The following is a 17,726-nucleotide window of genomic DNA, read 5'->3' as shown; positions in this document are numbered from 1 at the left end:
CTTCTAAACAAAAAGCCATCATTACCGCTGGATTTTCTTGGTCTTGCATACACTGAACCAGCATCCGTTTAATGACTTCAAGGTAATGCTGCTGTTGATTTCCAAATATCCCAGGGAAGTTCCTAAAATAAATTCAGATTTGTCAAGATTGTTTATTTACAAAGAAAAATTACTACTTACCTGATAATTTCCTTTCCTGTAATGAAGACAGGCCAATCCACACCAGTGGGTTATGCACTACTACCAGCAGATGGACTAAAGCTGACATCACTGACATAGCCCTGCACAGCCACAACTGGCACATAACTGCTATCACGGAAGCCACCTCCCAGCGGCTCTCCGCACCAAGACGCAGCCTGGATCAACCAAGAAAGCGGCTCCAGTTTCATTTTTTATCCACCATCGGACCCTGCTCCTTGCATCTCTTGAGGGAGATGCAAACCAGTCCAAACCACCAGGCAGCAGCAAGAAGCAATTTATTGCCATGGTGTCAAAGGCCTATATAAGGATAGCCTCAATCCTATCCTGAGCATCTTTTAGAGCTGCCCCTCTTAACCAGGATGAATAGTTCACTTGCTAACAGCACATACCAAGGCATCCACCTTCGGGAATGGCAACTGTTCCCTTGCTTCGAATCCAAGGGGTACAAACCCACTAAAGGGCACCACCGCTTTAAAGCTTGCCTCCAGGGAGTTCCACTCAAGGTCAATTAACTCTTGAATTGGAGCCTAGAGGGGAAAGAAACAGGGCGTTTTGTGTAAAGTGACCAATATGGGATCTTCCTTTTGTAAGCTTGTAGCATCACCCTTGTCCACACCAAGTATCTTCAGGGTCTGAATCAGATTTGGCAACTCATCTTTGTAAAAAACTGGGAGTAGAGTCCGATGTGGCTCCAAATCAGTTGAAATTTCTCTTTTCTAGAGGGGAGAAAACCAAGTTCCCATTAGAGTTTTCCGACATATGATCCACATCCCGCTAAACATCTCCAAGGATAGCTTCCCTGCAGTAGATGACAAGTGGGAGACCACAGTACAATCCTGATTTAGTAGGTTGCTTCGCCTCCACTGGGCGCCCTAGTAGAAAAGCCTGCAGACCCTAGAAAAATTCCACTGACAAGAAGGATTGATGGATCCATAGCAGGGCCTATAGGCCCAAACCTGGCATTCTCCGATTCCTCTGCCAACGGCAACAAGGGGAGAGGGGAACTGTCTGTGACGCCTCCTGTCCCATTCCCCTCCAGAGCCACAAGTTGAAAGGATCGCCAATCAGCAAAATCTGTAGCAGCCAAATCGCCTTGAGCATCTAAATAATGCTGACACAGGTGTAGAGAGCGCGATGGCTGGATTGCCCTTATATGGCAAGTCTCACAGGCAGCAAGACAGACTTTTTTGTCTCCGGCATCAGTTTTCCTACATTCAGCTCTGGGCGGCCTCCTGCGTGCACCCCAACAGTACTTGGGTGTACCCGTGCAAATACACACTCAAATCTAGGCCACGGCCTTACGTGCACAAGTATCCATGTGCACCCAACATCAGGACATGGTGGTGCAGTGAGAGTATGCGCACCCCAAAGCCCATGGGAAACAAAATGATGCAGCCTACCACATGGTTGACTGAACCAAGCCCAAAAAACAGGACTTAGACAAAAGCTGCTCACCTGCTGAACTAGAGCTGCTTCCACTATACACTCACTCCCTAGAGAAGTGAGAGGGAAAAGGGGGTAAGAGATGCAGAGGAAAAACACCAAGGGATGAAGGATATGGTCGGGGGGGGGGGGGGGGGGGGGTGGAGAATAGGGGGCTTAAAACTTCCCTACTCTTTTTTTTTTTTTTTTAACCTGAGTTCAGTCCTCCCTGGCTGACCGCGCGATCAGGTCACAGACTACATTGGGGGGGGGGGGGGGCGGGACATAAGCCTTTACCACCGAGCACTCCCTTGTCCTCTTTTCTTCTTTTTCCCCCCTCCCAAGTGTATGCCTGGTCAGGCTTCTAGACTTAAAGTGATCAGCTGAGCAGGGACCAAACGGGTGTCACCGCAGGAGCTCAAGCGATGCACCTGGATCTTCTCCTAGTCTATCTTCAGTTTTGTTTTTTTTTTTTTTTTTACTGCGCACAATCCTCACAAGAGAGACGCATGTCCACCATCTACTGGAGACAGAATACTGGTGGGCTGTCAGGGCTCTACATCAGTGACGACAGCGAGTCAGCTTTACTCGGTCACCATCTGCTTGTAGGAGTGCATAACCCACTGGTGTGGATTGGTCTGCCTGAGTGCAGAGGAACCTCATTCAATGAGTATGAACCACAGTTGACATGTAGATCATTTATTTATTTAACGTGTTTTGTATACCGTCATTCGGTTTCGCCATCAGAATGGTTTACAGTGCTCGTGAAATAATCATGGTTACAAAAATCAACGCAGCAAAAAGTAATCTGGACGGAAAGTTTTGGGGTTTGATTGTTAGTTGAGTACATATACAATAATTATTACATATTAACAGTCTACTATCACAGCGATGTTCATATATGTGGTAATGTTGATATAAATTGTTGACACATATAGGCTAGGGGTAGTAAGTGAGGTCAGTTACACATTGTCTTAGGTGTTCAAATGGTGGGAGTTATTTAATTGATTGAGGGATCATGTAGGATAGCCACAATGAATATGCTTGAGATAGATTTGCATACACTGGAGAACCAGTGTATGCACTGAAAACCTGACTGGCAAGGTATACCACCAGGAGAGGGTTGGGAAACTTTTATGAAGATCAATATCACTGCATATACAACTTGACAAATATATAAACTAAACAAAAACCATATACAATTTAATAACCTTAAATTGTTTAATAACCTTAAATTAACTAACCTTAATTTAATTAACTAACCTTAATTTAATTAACTAACCTTAAATTGTTTAATAACCTTAAATTAACTAACCTTAATTTAATTAACTAACCTTAAATTGTTTAATAACCTTAAATTACAATTTAATAACCCTTACAATTTAATAACCTTACTCTTCCTCAGCCTAAAACATAGCTTTATTCCTCTTATATTATATTAAGTGCCTTGTAATTTTAATATGCGTTTGTTCTCCCCCCTTTAATTATGTGCCAAGTTTCTACCCATGTAACCTGAGCCAAGTTTTATGCCTTGTTCTTTGTAATTGCATTTCACATGCCTGTTTTTCAGTTACAATGTAAACCGAGACGATATGTAAAATTTACATGAATCCCGGTATAAAAAAATGTTAAATAAATAAATAAATAAAGATCCCTATAATCTTCAGGCTGATATAAGAAATGAATGTACATCTGTATGCTCAGACAGTAGCAATGCCTACTAAACAGTACAAAAATCAAATCTGTAGCAAGAATGTTAAAAAAAAAAGTGAACCCCCCCCCACAAAACAAAGAAAAAAGTTATTTAAGAATTATTTTCTAGGATTCAAATTGTGAGGAGCAACAAGCTGCATCATCTCACTCTCTCCCCTTCAATTTGTCATGGGCCAAGCCATTAATTGGATTTTTGTAGAACGTCCAAAAGAAATCCTGCAGCATGTATTTTAATCAGATCCTGGTGTGAAATTGTTTTCCTTTATTAAACAGACTTCTCCATCTATGCCTTAAGTATTATCCTATAGTATGTTATACATATTGGAAAATATAGAAATGCATTTAGTTTCACAAAATCTGTAAGCAGCAGAGAAAGACATGTGGGCATAGGGTGGGGGACCAGACGGACAGGATTGAAGAGTGTTGCTGTTGGGTGGGAGGAGGCAGTGCACTACTGCCTCCTCAGAATCCTAAAATGTACTTGTTGATTAGCCTATTAAAGTGGCTACAATTTCTTAATTTTGGGGCCCAAAAAATACCCTCGACTTATACATGAGAAACATATACACGAGTATATACGGTAAATTTTGTGATGGATTAGTATATTAAGACCCATAGTTTGGGTCCCTCAGCTTTATGGCTGATTTTTTTAAATTTTGATTGCCTTCTTAAAATTAGAAGGCCTGCTGGCCATGTAATATTATACAGTTTTATTAACATATTTAAACAAAATGAGAGCAATGAAATAGGACCAGCTCTACTTACAATATTGAATTAGTCAGTGAATGAGCAGCAATGAGGTCAATTCCTCTCAAAGCTCCTGCCAACATTGAACGTGTAGAAGGGCTTAGCTGGCTACTTGCAGTACTGTTTCTTAGTTTTAACCAACAAATACCTACTTAAAACTGAAGAATATCAGCAGAGAACCACCTCTCTTAGGCAATAGCTGGAAGCATGACTGACATCTCTTTTCAAACTCATAATGCACCAAAAAAAAAAGTAAAGAACAGGTACTTATCAAATATACCAACCTAAAAGTTCAAGCATTCCCTCTCAATGGATACACTTAACCTTGTAGATCCTTATCAGGCAGGTTAAGGGACAAAGACAAAGGGCTTTATTTCTTAAATCAAATTGGTATTCCTTCCACCTTTTACCAGAGTTCAATGCAGTGACTCATGTGTCTGAATTTATGTACTTTTAAGATCATGCATGCAGGGATTGAATACTTGCACTGCATAATAGCAGAAAAATTACAACGTAAACATCCCCATACCATAGCAGTAAAGTTCTAATGCAAGTCTATGAAATATTTCTACAGAGGATCAAAGGTCTTATGTGGACCACCACCTTCAGTACAAACAACTGCACAAGTGTGGTTAGTTTAGTAAGCATGACATACCAGAAGATGTGCAGAGCAGCCTCTCGCAGACCCACATTCTGCGAACTGACAGAGTCGAACAGGAACTTTAAAGCTTCTGGCCATTGGTTGTTACCATCATCATCTTAAGAGTATAAATATCAGAAATCCAAAAGGTAAGATTTACTGGGTGAATACATTTTAAAATAGCACCACCTTCCTAAGAACAAAAGTTTAACTATGGCTCATTCTGCCAATATTAGAGCCTCAGGTATCTGAAATATTTAGTGACTAACATTTAGTGAAGCACGGCTGTGATAAGCTGTGTTCCAGGCTCCTCACCAGGCAGCACTAAGTTTTACTAGCCTCAGACTTTTTAGGCAAAAGAAAATCCTGCAAACACAGTGAAAACATTTCTTAAAAAGAAACTGGCATTTTATAATTCACACTTTCATGGCAGAGTCTTTTGAATCTATTCCTTAAAAAAATAGTTTTCCAATTTTTATATCTGATTTCTTTATTTTATTTCATTTCACTATTTTCCCATTCCACTTTTATCTCTTTTCTCTCCTGCAGTTTTTCTGTCTCCACCTCACTCCACTGATATCCCTTTTCTTTCTCCTCTAAGAGAAACAGCTCTCATGAACAGACTGGGACCAGGATCCAGAGCAGAGGTGAAAAGCAGAGGAAAAACTAAAACATATGGTCTTTATGAAGCATGTACATGGGCACTCTCTTTACAGGCATCGTGCCGCAGAACCTAACAAAATTGCCTCTAAATCAATCAATAGCTCACACAAAAGACGGCTACAGCCATGACAAACTTTCCTCTTTTTTAAATATAAAAAAGCACATTTAATCTTTCACATTTGGTCAACAGAAAAAAGCTGACCCCACAGAGACAGAATAGTGACCAAAGACAATACAAACCTCTGGATATCATTACTCCCCCTCCCAGTATCAGGTGCTTCTATTACACACTTGCTCTTTAGGAAAAGTCCTCTTGAATCAAAGAATTTAAAAAAACGTACCGATTAAATTCCGAGCAAGCTCAGCAGCAATGTCGCAGATCTTCTTTCTCATGCTTGTCTGATTCTCTACCTGGATGGCTAATAGCAGTTCTGTTTTGACAGCAGTCTGTACATCAACTGGAAGAGCAGGATAGACCTCCTCAAACGCAGACGACAAGAGACGCCGTAGGAGGACAGCGGCCATTTGTCTTGCCTATGAGAGAGGATTTTATGCATGTTACCAAGGAAAGTCTTAGCTAAGAAATAAAATGCTCATCAGGTAGCAGCAACATGAGACATGTAAACTTCTCTCCCCCTGAAATAGGACGCTACTAGATGGAAGAAAATAGGATCGTGATCATCTCACGGATTTTCACAGATTTTCATGAAGTAGGACTGCTTTGCCATTTTGGCTGGCTAGAATGTAAACAGTTTATAGATTTTGCACTGTGGCATGGCAGCCCCCTGTAAATTTTGCAGTCTATTCCCCAAATATAACTTATCCCCAAATTTTCAGGAGAAGATAAATATTTGTGGCAGAACATTCTGAATGTTTAAAGACTGGCATAGCTCATGTTTTCTCTGCAAAGGAATTAGAAGCACAGTTAGTAATACGGAGAATTTGGCTGCAGACAGGATATCAGTAGGGGCATAGGAGCTTTAGGCAAGTCACTACCTCGCCTTGCCATGGTATATGCCACTGCAGCACCGTTCCTCCTTTGGCTGTCTTCAGGTATTCTTGGTGCCAGAGATGTGCTTCCCGGTCATGTCTCTCTCACGCTGGGATTGGATAAAAAGTCCTAAAAGGTCTGCACTTGTTATTTTTAAAGGGGGGACACACCTCATTTTGTCCATCATTTCCCAAGGGCTTCCAGGTCCACATTTCTTTGTGGAGAATATCCTGCACTTGTTTTGCCAAGTCGTCTTGTAAGCTATAGATCCAGTGAAGTTGATTATACAGGATAATCATAGAATGTGCTCTGCCCTTTAAATGAATAGACTGGGAAGAGAGAAACCCAAAGGCATGCACACCAGTAAATGGGCAATAATTTCAACAGTAAGACATCATTCACCAGGCAAACAGAGAACAAATTCGTTGGATGAAAACACAATCGGGCCTTCACAGATATCAGTACAATGAGGCCAAAATAAGTCATGGTAGACTAGGGGTGGTCAACGCCAGTCCTTGAGAGCCACCAATAGGCCAGGTTTTCAGAATATCCACAATGCATGAGATAGATTTGCATACAATGGAGACAGTGTGTAGCTTAAGACAGTAGAGATACACTGGTAGAAAAGTGCAACTATGGAGAACTTACTAATCATCTGATAATTTCCTTTCCTCTAAGGAAGGCAGGCCAATCCACATAATTGGGTTATGCACTTCTACCAGCTGACATCACGGATATATAGCCCTGCCCCGACATCAGCCCACCAGTATACTCTGAAAAGAAACTGTGGACAAACTCGTTATACTTCAAACATGACTATTAACAGACAACCACTCATGACTTCAACCAAATGGGAACACTGAGCTCAGTTAAAGATTTAGCATGCACTAACCGTAGGGGCTTGTTATGGACTTACCAGTCCAGCAAACAAAATTACATAAATAACGCTTTTCATCGTCTGACCTAAGGGATGAACTGAAAGCAACTAGGCAATCCAGGTGGGCTGCAGATTGGCCTGCCTTCCTTAGAGGAAAGGAAATTATCAGATAAGTAGTAATTTCTCCTTCCTCTACCTTCAGGCAGGCCAGTCCATACAAGTGGGATGTACCAAAGCCACTCCCAAAAAAGGGCCGCAAGGCTGCATCCTCCTGGGCCCACATGTCCAAGTGATCTTTGCGGCTGTTGGTAAGTCGAAGGTCTGTATTGTATACACAGGCGAAATTGTCTTCTTTGAAAGGGTTGTCTTCGCGCTTGAGGATAATACCTCCTATTGGAGGAGGAATAAGCTGGAGGGTTGACCAAAGATTGTACTGCTACCGATTGTTCCTTTAATTGTGAAACTGTTTCCTGCAGTTGGTTACCGAACAAGTTGTCCCCACGACGTAGTAAGTTCACCAGTTTGTCGTGGACATCCTCTCGTATAGCACTTGCTCTAAGCCATACTATTCTGTGCGCAGCTATTGCGGAAGCAGAGATACGGGAGGACATTTCAAAGGATTCGTAAATGGATCTTAAGAGATGACGTAAGCCTTCCATGTTCTGTATTGGTTGAGGGAAATCCGAATTTTCTGTCGAGGTTGGCAGAAGGGTTTTTACCTGTTGTAGACAAATCATAGAGGTATTGGACTATATAAAATTGATGTTGTCCGATATGGGTTCCAAGCATGGAGGATTGAAAGGCCTTTTTTGCGAAATCGAGACACTTATGATCCTTACCCAGTGGAGCATTGGAATGAGATCTTGTCTTCTTTGCTCTCTGTAATGCAGACTCCACAACGACGGATTGGTGTAGTAGTTGCGGAGTGGCATAACAGGGGGATTATTTCATCTTGTATTTTAGATCAATCTTTCAAGGTACTGGAACAATATTATGAGTTTCCCAAGATTTTTCTAGGACACTATCCAGAACTTTATGAGATGGTAAACTAGTTGGTTCACTTGGGAGGTCAAATATTTTCAAAAGACCTAATGTGTCCAATCTAGGATCCGGTGTTTTTTGGATTTCAAGGTGAAGAGCTGTACCCAATTTTTCAATAAATTTTGGATAAGCCAGATCCTCTGGCGGTGAGTGCGGCTGTTGGTGTTCCTCTTCCGGATCCGATGGATATCCTGTTGAAGATGTCTGAGAAGAAGGATCTGAATGTGGTTGTTGAAGCAATCCAATTGGTCATGGTTCCATTGGTTGCTCTGGCAGTGGTAACAGTGGTTCCGGTAAAAGTGGTAAAGAAGGTGCAGGGCGTATCAGAGAAGCGTCTACTAGATGTATAGAAGAGCCCTCTGGAGAACCTGGAGGGGGTTTAGGGATCTGCAGATTTTTCTGTAATGATGTGATAAACCCTGTTAGCAGATTTGAAATTTGTAAAAGGGTTTGATTGGCTTCGTCTGGCATTTGCGGCATTCTCCCCTTCTCCGGAACGAAGTGCGGGGGGGTGGAGGATCAACTATCGGGTCATGGATGTCTGGTGTAATTACATCCTGTAACTTCCTTCTCTTTATACGCCTATGTGAAACTGATGGTTGATGTGAGTATATATATCCAGGGAGGAAGAGGAGGAACTTAAAGATACAGGTAACTCCTCCTCCATGGATGACTCACCTAGTCCCTGTCTCGCGGAGTTGTTCTTGGTGCGGTTAAGAGTGTCTTGATGTGAGGGGGGAATGACTTGGTGACCTTCCTTGTGCATCCTGCTGTAAATGTTTCCTCTTATGTGAGTGTTTTGAGCTTACTATACTTTCTGCCAATGAGCCACTATGTCTGGGTCTTGATGTGTTGACTCATTCTAACATACTTATGTTGATCAGAACCCAGGTCTTTGGAAGCATGTGATGCCTTGTATGGCTCTTGTGCGTCGATTTTAAAGATTTTTCCTTTGAATGTGTAGGAGGTAACGGATGCATTGCCTCCGATTGCGTCGGCGTCGCAGATTGCGTTGTATCTGCTTGCTTCGGCGCAGATAGTTGCGCTGGCACCGATGGGTGTGATGTAAGAGACTGCGATTTTGATGGGCGCGTCTGCACCGATTGTTGCGCCGGCGTCAATGGATGCGCCGGCTTTCCTAATTGCGTCGGCAGCTGCGTCGCTATCGGGTTTTTTGTCAAAGTCGGCGCCATACCTGTTGCATGCTTCGATACCTTTTGGGGCTGAACTGAACTTGAGCCCGAGGATGTAGGCCCCATCGACGCAGCCCTTTTTGTTCTTTTGGGCTGATGCACCGCCGATCCCGGTGACGAGTGCGATTCCGAAGGGGGGGGGGGGCATAGGAGCCCTTAGCTAGTCGCAATCTTTCTATCTTTTCAGCCCTCAAATGTCGCGCTCTAACCAACATTTTTCCACAGTGCCTGCATGACTCTTGAATGTGGTCTGGTCCCAGACACACACAGGCTTCATGCCCATCCGTGAATGACAATTTTACCACAGGCACAGGGTTTAAACCCCAACGGCCTGGGCTTCTTATGTGCTGCAGTTGATTCCATATTTGTTCTGTTTTTTTACTTTTTTACTTAATCTGAAGACTCACTGAGGAGAGATTCGAAGCTCTGCAAACGATCCCGCGCACAGAAAAAAGAGACTGAGGAGAATCTGTTTTTTCCAGCGAGGGAACCCTCGCGCAGCCGCACAGAGAAAAGCTCTGTGTTACAACTTTGAGAAGTTCCGCCTCCCAGACCTGAACAGACAGCCCAAGACAGCATGGCTGATTCAGCCCTAAAGATGGGAAAAATAGATAATTTACTGAGTATCTTCCTCTCACAAAACAAAAACCCACAAGGACTTCCAGAATGAAAGAATTCTTTATATTTACCTCCTCAGCAGCAGCTGCATTCCTGATGGATTGTAAGAGGAACGTGATCTTAGATGGCCCTGGGATATTCTCATACGTTTCCTAAACGAAAACAAAACACAATTAATTTGGTCCTTAGCAGAATGTGACAGCTATAAACAAAAGAATTTCAAAGCAAAGGACAAAATGGATTTAATTGTAAACATGAGTTGGAACATAGGTAACTCGAGAACAAACAATTCAGCAGGCCCCATGCACCTGGATACCAAAATCTAACTTCACATGTGTAGGGGTGAGGATGGGTGTAGGAAGAAGAACTGGCAATCCAATGTGACTTCATGCAGAGCTATTTTCAAGGTCTGAGAAGGTGCTCCAATCGTTAACATTTCTGTGGCAACAAATTTCATGTTCTTGGCTAACAAGTTTGTCACTCCCCATACTATAAAAGTGATTTACAGCTGGTACAAAAAAATCTTGATGTTTTCATTTAGATATCTATTTCAAAACATTTTTTTTTCTAATTTATAAATTTTAACGTTACATAGACAACAATATAACCATCAATAAACAGGTCAGGTCGTACATATAACATTTCAAGTATCTTTTTGTTACCTATAATCAAATCCTTATTAAATAGGAATTAACCTTATCAGTATTGATTAAATTTGAATTCAAAAACCAAAGATTACTTTCATCTTAGTAATACATCAACCTATGTGACCAGGAAAAGGAAAATTTTGATGCTCCTAACTAATATATAGCACTCTTATTCAAATATATTTTTCGGTAATATGCGAACCTTTAATATGTCTTATACTCCACCTTCTATGTAGGGCTTTCAACTCTTATAGGTGCCCTTGCATTGATAAATGATCTTAATTGAACTGGATCAAAAAATATGTATCTATTGTTATTTAATCTGAATCATTTACTTGGATATCTTACTATAATATCCGGTCCAAGGTCTCTGACTTCCTGACGCATTAATAGAAATTTTTTCCTACGTAACTGAGATTCCCTTGCAATATCAGGGTAAACCCAGACATTCCCTCCCAGAAAACTTTTTACCCTATTACGAAAGAAATGTTTCAAAACTGAATCTCTATCAGAGGGAAATATGAATGATACCAATAATGTTCCCCTGAATGCAATTTGATCCTCCATAGACTGTTCTATTAAATCTGTTATATTTATTTAAAAGCTTTTCTATGCTGTCATTCGTAGTCACATCACAACCGTGTACAATATGTTTAAGTCTGTTTGACAACCACATTCAAAATACAAAATAATCTTAAAACTAAACAATACAATATCACAAAACAATTAAAACTTAAACTGTAAAAAAAAAAAAACCAAAAAACTAAAATAGCCATAAAATGAAACTTAAAACATATTAATGCCTCTCTCTCTTTGCGTCTCTAACATTTCCCTGTAATATATTATTTTCTCTTTCCTTCATTCAAAAAGTAAATTTTTGCAATTGGGGGTATAGCCTCTGGAGGAAATTTCTGTAATATACTTCTTAAAGGTTTCTAAAGGTAGATTTAACTTTACACAAGGATAATTAACAATTCTTAAATTTTTATACCTAATCTTATTTTCCTAGAATTCAATGTTTCCCCTTGCATTACTTTACTTTGTACCTCTTGTATTTGTAACACCTGTTTTTCTATTGCTTTAACTTTATTTGTATTTTCGTTAACAATTGGTTCTAATTGACAAATATGGTTTTTAGTTTCTGACATATTTGTCAGCATAATAATAATAGATTCTAAGGACGTCAGAGCCTTCCATACTGATTCCAATGTGATTTCCTGTTTCTTTACCAATTGCAAGCCTAAAGGTTGTATACCCAACACAGCCTCTTGAACGTGTTTTCCCATATTCAAGTCCTCTGTGCAGATTCTGGAATTTCCCTCCCAGCTGCATTCAAATTCTGCTGATGCAGCTGGTGGTTTCCTCCAGGTTCTCCGATGGACTTATTAGCAGCTCCTTCTGCATCCTTCTCTACCCCGAATGAAGCGAACTCAGTCACCAACTTCGGGGGACTGGCTAACCCCGATATTTGATGCTGGCAGCCGCTTGGATGAGAGGGAGTCTCTGGAGCTCTGGGGCTTAGAGATGTATGAGAGTCCAACATAGAAGGCGTGTGCTCAACGTCTTGCAATGTAATGGACGGCCTACTCGGAGTAGACATGTTTGCAGGAGAGAAAAAAAACGTGTTATTGTGGATTGTAGGGATGATAATGTTGGAGTAGGCTGGGTCTCTACTCGAACTTTCCCTTTGCGCTTCGTATGTGGCATTTATTTAAGGAAAATTTTAAAACTAACAGTTTTTCCTCAATCCAATTTTACTCACAGTTGAAGCATCGATCGAGGTAGAAGGGGAGATACTCCTTAAATTGTAATTCTATAATCAAGATTCAGTATGTGAGAGTTTATCATCCAAACAAACCCGAAACCAGACGAAGTTATTTCAAAACATTTCTGATATGCATGTTGAGTTTATTCTCCCATTCCCAAAGTTCCCTCACCTGGCAAATTCCACCACCATAGCAGGAAGGGAGGGAAGCTGCCCTCTGATGTAGGCGCAGATACAATAAGGTGCACTCAGTATAAAGTTTAACCCTCAGTTGTGGGTAAACATTTTGTGCGCGCAACTTTACTGCTAATGCAACAAGGTGTTTTGTGCACATAATTATATGCATTTAAGTTAGCACTCTTACATGGAAATTCCTTGCTAATGATGGCAACAGACAGAAGAGGCAAGGACACCAAACTTAAGTGGCCAGGCTTAGACTGCGAATAACCCTCACTCTTTCCAGTAGAATCTTCTGGATAATTCTGGTGATGAGTGGAACTGGAGGATATGAACAGAATAAACTGACACGCCATCTAGCGCAAAACACTGGGAGCCAACCTGAGCTGCTCACTCTCATAGAACAGAATCAAATGCAGTTGTCCTACATGAATAGGTAGATCACTAGAGGTTCCCCAATGGAGGAACAGGTGGTCCACAACTCTGACCTAGAGACCATGTATGAAGACTGTCAAGCTGATCAATCAGCAAATTTTGGACACCATAAAGATAAGTCACGTGAAGTAAGAGTTGTAGTGAGATCTGTAGGATCTCTTCACAGGAGATGTGTAATCCTATGCCGCCTTTACATAAACATGGCCACCTGACTGTCCATCTGAATCAAGATTCTCTTGTCCAACAGCAGTTAGGAGAAATACAAAAACCAACATCACTGACAGTCTTGTTGCAGGAGGAAAGTTGTGAGGCCAGTTAAAGTTCCAACCCTTTTACTAGCATGAAGACCTCCTCAAGTGAGTCAATCCAGGCTCCTATGAACTGAAAAAATTGATGAATTCAGGGACTGAAAAAGTTGAATCGTCAAGCAGACTCCAGAGCACCCCCAGGTGAGAAGCCTGCTTTCAAATGGTCCAGATGCGAACACACAGACTGATTATCTGCTTCTGCCACTACACTGCTACAACTGGCAAAACTGTACCTAAACAAAATCAGTGCAGCCAAAAGGCCAAATAAGAGCCATTTGTATTGACACTGCAAAATCACCACCACAAACCTGAGGAATCTCCATTGGGTTGGATGAACAGGAATGTAAGCATATGTGTCCTTCAGGTCCAGAGCACAGAGTCAGTCCCTTCGGTTCAATGAACAGCAGAATTGTCTGCAGCAAATAACCTGTTCTGCAAATCCAGGAGAGGTCTTAGCCCACCCAGATTTCTTGGGAATTAAGATGTACCAGGAGTAGAACTCTTTCCCACACTCTATGGGGGAGGGAAGGAGAGAGGAAATAGAAGGAATGTTATTTCCAGCTGGATACATACCAGTACAGAGGAGAGTGCAAGTGATAGCAACAATTCTCAGGACACTTGTATATGATGTAGTGCCATTCTGATAAGAAGGACTGCACCGTTACCCCAAATAGGGAAGACAGGCATTAGCAAGGAGGCAACAAAATTCCTCACCATCTCAGACAGCTGGGCTGCCATTGGCAAAGGGGCATTATTCACAGGAATAGGCAGGAAAACATCCTTCACTTCCCAGATAGGTGTTCTTGCTGGGAGTCACAGTGGCTAGAGACACCAAACAAGAGCTCAGTGGATCAGGCACAATACCATTGCACTTCATATCAGTTTGTGCCAGTGTGCTCTGCCTAAGGCCAAACCATCAGAGTTAACGCTCTATTTTTCATCATCGCTAGCTGCTTAATTCTCAATGCCTAGGTGCTGTGTCTTGGCCAGCACGAGTATGCTCTACACCTACACAACTGAAGGTACCCTGGTCAATGCCAAGATTGGAGAATCCAGAAGGAAAAGCCAACCCAGTGCCATGGAGACTTTCCGCATCATGGATGACACCACCTCCATATGACCGAAGATCTCATAGGTGAGACTCAAGGCTCCCTTTGCAGCATGAAGTCAATGCCCACACCTAGTACAGCCCTGCACAGACAGCTCTGTCCCCTCAGCAAACATGAAGCTAACCCCAGAGGAAATCTTCTTTGCACCTCCCTCCTGCGTTTTGGCTTCCACACCAAACCTGAAGCCTCACACATAGTGCATCCGAGATGGTGCCAATGGGGGAGGGGGACTGGTGGGAAGAGGAAATTCCAATAGACTTAAGATGGGGAGGTTGACTCCCAGAACAATCTCTGGTACTTCTATATGCTCTGGGAATCTTTAGAGACCTCACTCCAGGAGGTGGAGAGGCTACTGTAAGGATGCTTTGAAAAGGGTTTCCTATGAAGTCAGACTAGTTTGGTGGCAATGAAGAAATAATTAGAGCAATGAGACTGCACCGAGTAAAAACTATCCAAGGCTGCTGAAAATGCTAGAATGTATGCTAAAGGTTAAGTAGTATGTTAAGGGTCTGCCTTCTGGTTCAATTTACAAGAAATCACATAACTTACAAGAATCCTATTTCATTTGCATAAGTAGTTAACTCACTGGTGTATAAATTAGAAGTGTGACCTATTTAACCTATTGTATCACTAATTTTTTCTGAGATGGCCCCTGAATTGCCTTGCTGGTAATTTCACTCTCCTGAGATATCTCACTCTCTCTCTGCTGTCGGTGCTAAGTATTTACAGTCCACAAAATTCTGGCACCACAGATGGGATGTGGGGTGAGGCGGGGGAAGCAGTATGGCATTTCTAGTAGGTGAGTAAAGGCTCTTTCCTTGCCTTGCTTCCTTGTACGAAGAGTCCCCCATTTCCACCCCTTCCCCCACATAAGGCACCTCAATTATTTGGACATTTACTACAGCACACTGGCAGGTGAGAGAAATTTCTGTTTTAAGTGGATTTAGGGTTTATTTTGCTTATTTAAGGTAGAGTAGAACCTCAAGATAATCTAGAGCAAGGGGGTTCCATTGTTCCATTTCTTGGTGCAATCTGATACAGCTAGTTCCAGACCATTGACCTTGGAAAAACACCCACAGCTTAAATACAGGGAGTCAGTAGTTATTTCAAAAAACTTTTTTCATTTTTTCAATTTTTATAAAATTTATATCCTCCATCCACAAAGGGTATCAAAATAGACTCTTGAATGCAAAACAATATGCAACCCAACACGGCCAGTGTTTCGCTATTATAGCTTCTTCAGGGGCCTATGGAAATTAATCCAAAATAGAGTCTTTAACCTAAAAATGACAATATAAATCTTAGAATCAATTTATCGAAATGAAGATGAAAAAAATACTTAAAGTTGTATGGCTACCCTTTTAAAATGGACACTAGGGGAGGAGATTTAAAAAGAGACGCCTCAGCTTCAGTTCCTCCTTCGTTTTCCTGATGAGATGGTCGAGACCTAGTGTCCATTTTAAAAGCAAACTGCAAGCTCTGAAACACTATTGGGGATATTGCAGGCACAGAGTTTGGAATGCATGCTGCTGTCCTGCATGCTGCAAGTGGGGTGACACTTCTTGTTCCATTGCCAATGATGTAAAAAACACGTGCTGGGGGGTAGAAGGTTTAAAAGTTCCGCGATGGCATCATTCCCTGAGACTACCTCCTCTCTCTTATGCCAATGTTATTCAATCATCTGACCTGGGGGGGGGGGGGAGAGAATAGGAGAGCCTGAGGTGAGTCACTGAGGGGAGGAGGAAGGGCCAAGCCCACATCTCCATGTTAAAGGAGAAATACTAGACATTTTGGCATGTACCCCTCATATAAAATGTCTTATTTACACGTCCTTGATTAAGAAAACTAAATGAAGGAGCTATGTAGAATCTAAGATAAATGAGATCATCCTGGACAAAACAAAGACCATTTGAATCACTTTGTACACTAAGTTTCTCATTTGTCTTGTTTGACAAGGACAAGAGAAAAAAAACAAACAAACATGAAGCAGATACTGGACTGTGTATTCCATAAAGTTTTTGAATGTTTATTTTTCCCCAGCTAAGCTATATTGAATTCCTTTATTTTATCTGATGTTGCTTAAGTAGAAGCTCAAAAAAATGCTCACATCTGAATTCTTATATTTAAAGAATATGACAGTGTAACTGATTTCATTTATTCATAAATTGTTTGCTCTTAAGATAAAGGCTGCACAATACTGAATTATGAACTGAATTTTATAACAGGGTTCAAAGTATTTTAAATACTAGCATTTAAGCAAAAGAATTATAGATATTACATAAACATTTTTATCAATATGCAAATGAATACCACACTATGTTTATACACAAATAGGTATTTTTACAAGGGCTGTCTTGTGGTTTTTGTCTCTTGTGGTATTAAATTAGAACCAGGAGAGATTCTGGAAATATTAGAAAATTAAATACCCATGTCCATGTAATCTTTGACAAAAACATGAGTTTTTGTTCATCACCAAGACTAGATAAACAAAACTCAACATTACTTATTTATTGGCAAGGAAACATTTAATTATTAATGATACTCCTTTTTTAGGAAGTGGCATACAAATTCAGATTTGCTTAAATATTTTATGTGGCATACAATCCTGGAAAGTGAACAGAATTTTACTTAACGAGAATTTCCTATTTTATCATTTATTGGTGGAAGGAAGGCAAAATGATTCCCGGCATGGGTAAAAGGTGAGGTGAAAGAGGCTATTTTAGCCAAAAGATCTTCATTGAAATATTGGAAGAAGGATCCAACAGAAGAAAATAGGATAAGCATAAAGTGTTGGCAAGTTAAATGTAAGACATTGATAATACAAGCTAAGAGAGAATTTGAAAAGAAGTTGGCTGTAGAGGCAAAAAACTCACAGTAAAAGCTTTTTAAAATATATCCAAAGCAGAAAGCCTGTAAGGGAGTCAGCTGGACCGTTATATGTTCGAGGGGTTAAAGGGGCACTTAAAGAAGCTAAGGCTATCAAGGAAAGATTAAACGATTTCTTTGCTTCAGTGTTTACTGAAGAGGATGTTGGGGAGATACCCATATCAGAGAAGGTTTTCATGGGTAATGATTCAGATGGACTGAATCAAATCACGGTTAACCTAGAAGATGTGATAGACCTGATTGACAAACTGAAGAGTAGTAAATTACCTGGACCGGATGATATACACCTCAAG

General features: G+C 41.1%; 1 protein-coding gene across 1 annotated transcript in view; it reads right to left on the bottom strand.

The window, feature by feature from the left end:
* Nucleotides 1-17,726, bottom strand: part of IPO5 (importin 5) — a 278,851-nt gene that overhangs the window by 237,304 nt on the left and 23,821 nt on the right. The window contains exons 2-5 of the mRNA XM_029604478.1: nucleotides 10,178-10,258; nucleotides 5,728-5,920; nucleotides 4,739-4,841; nucleotides 26-122 (exon numbers count right to left, since the gene is read on the bottom strand). Coding sequence (XP_029460338.1) covers nucleotides 26-122; nucleotides 4,739-4,841; nucleotides 5,728-5,920; nucleotides 10,178-10,258 — 474 coding nt within the window. The remainder of the gene's footprint in view (nucleotides 1-25; nucleotides 123-4,738; nucleotides 4,842-5,727; nucleotides 5,921-10,177; nucleotides 10,259-17,726) is intronic.

The sequence above is a fragment of the Rhinatrema bivittatum genome, chromosome 5, assembly GCF_901001135.1.
Source record: "Rhinatrema bivittatum chromosome 5, aRhiBiv1.1, whole genome shotgun sequence".
NCBI classification, from domain to species: Eukaryota; Metazoa; Chordata; class Amphibia; order Gymnophiona; family Rhinatrematidae; genus Rhinatrema; species Rhinatrema bivittatum.
This window is presented reverse-complemented; position numbering and strand designations above follow the sequence as displayed.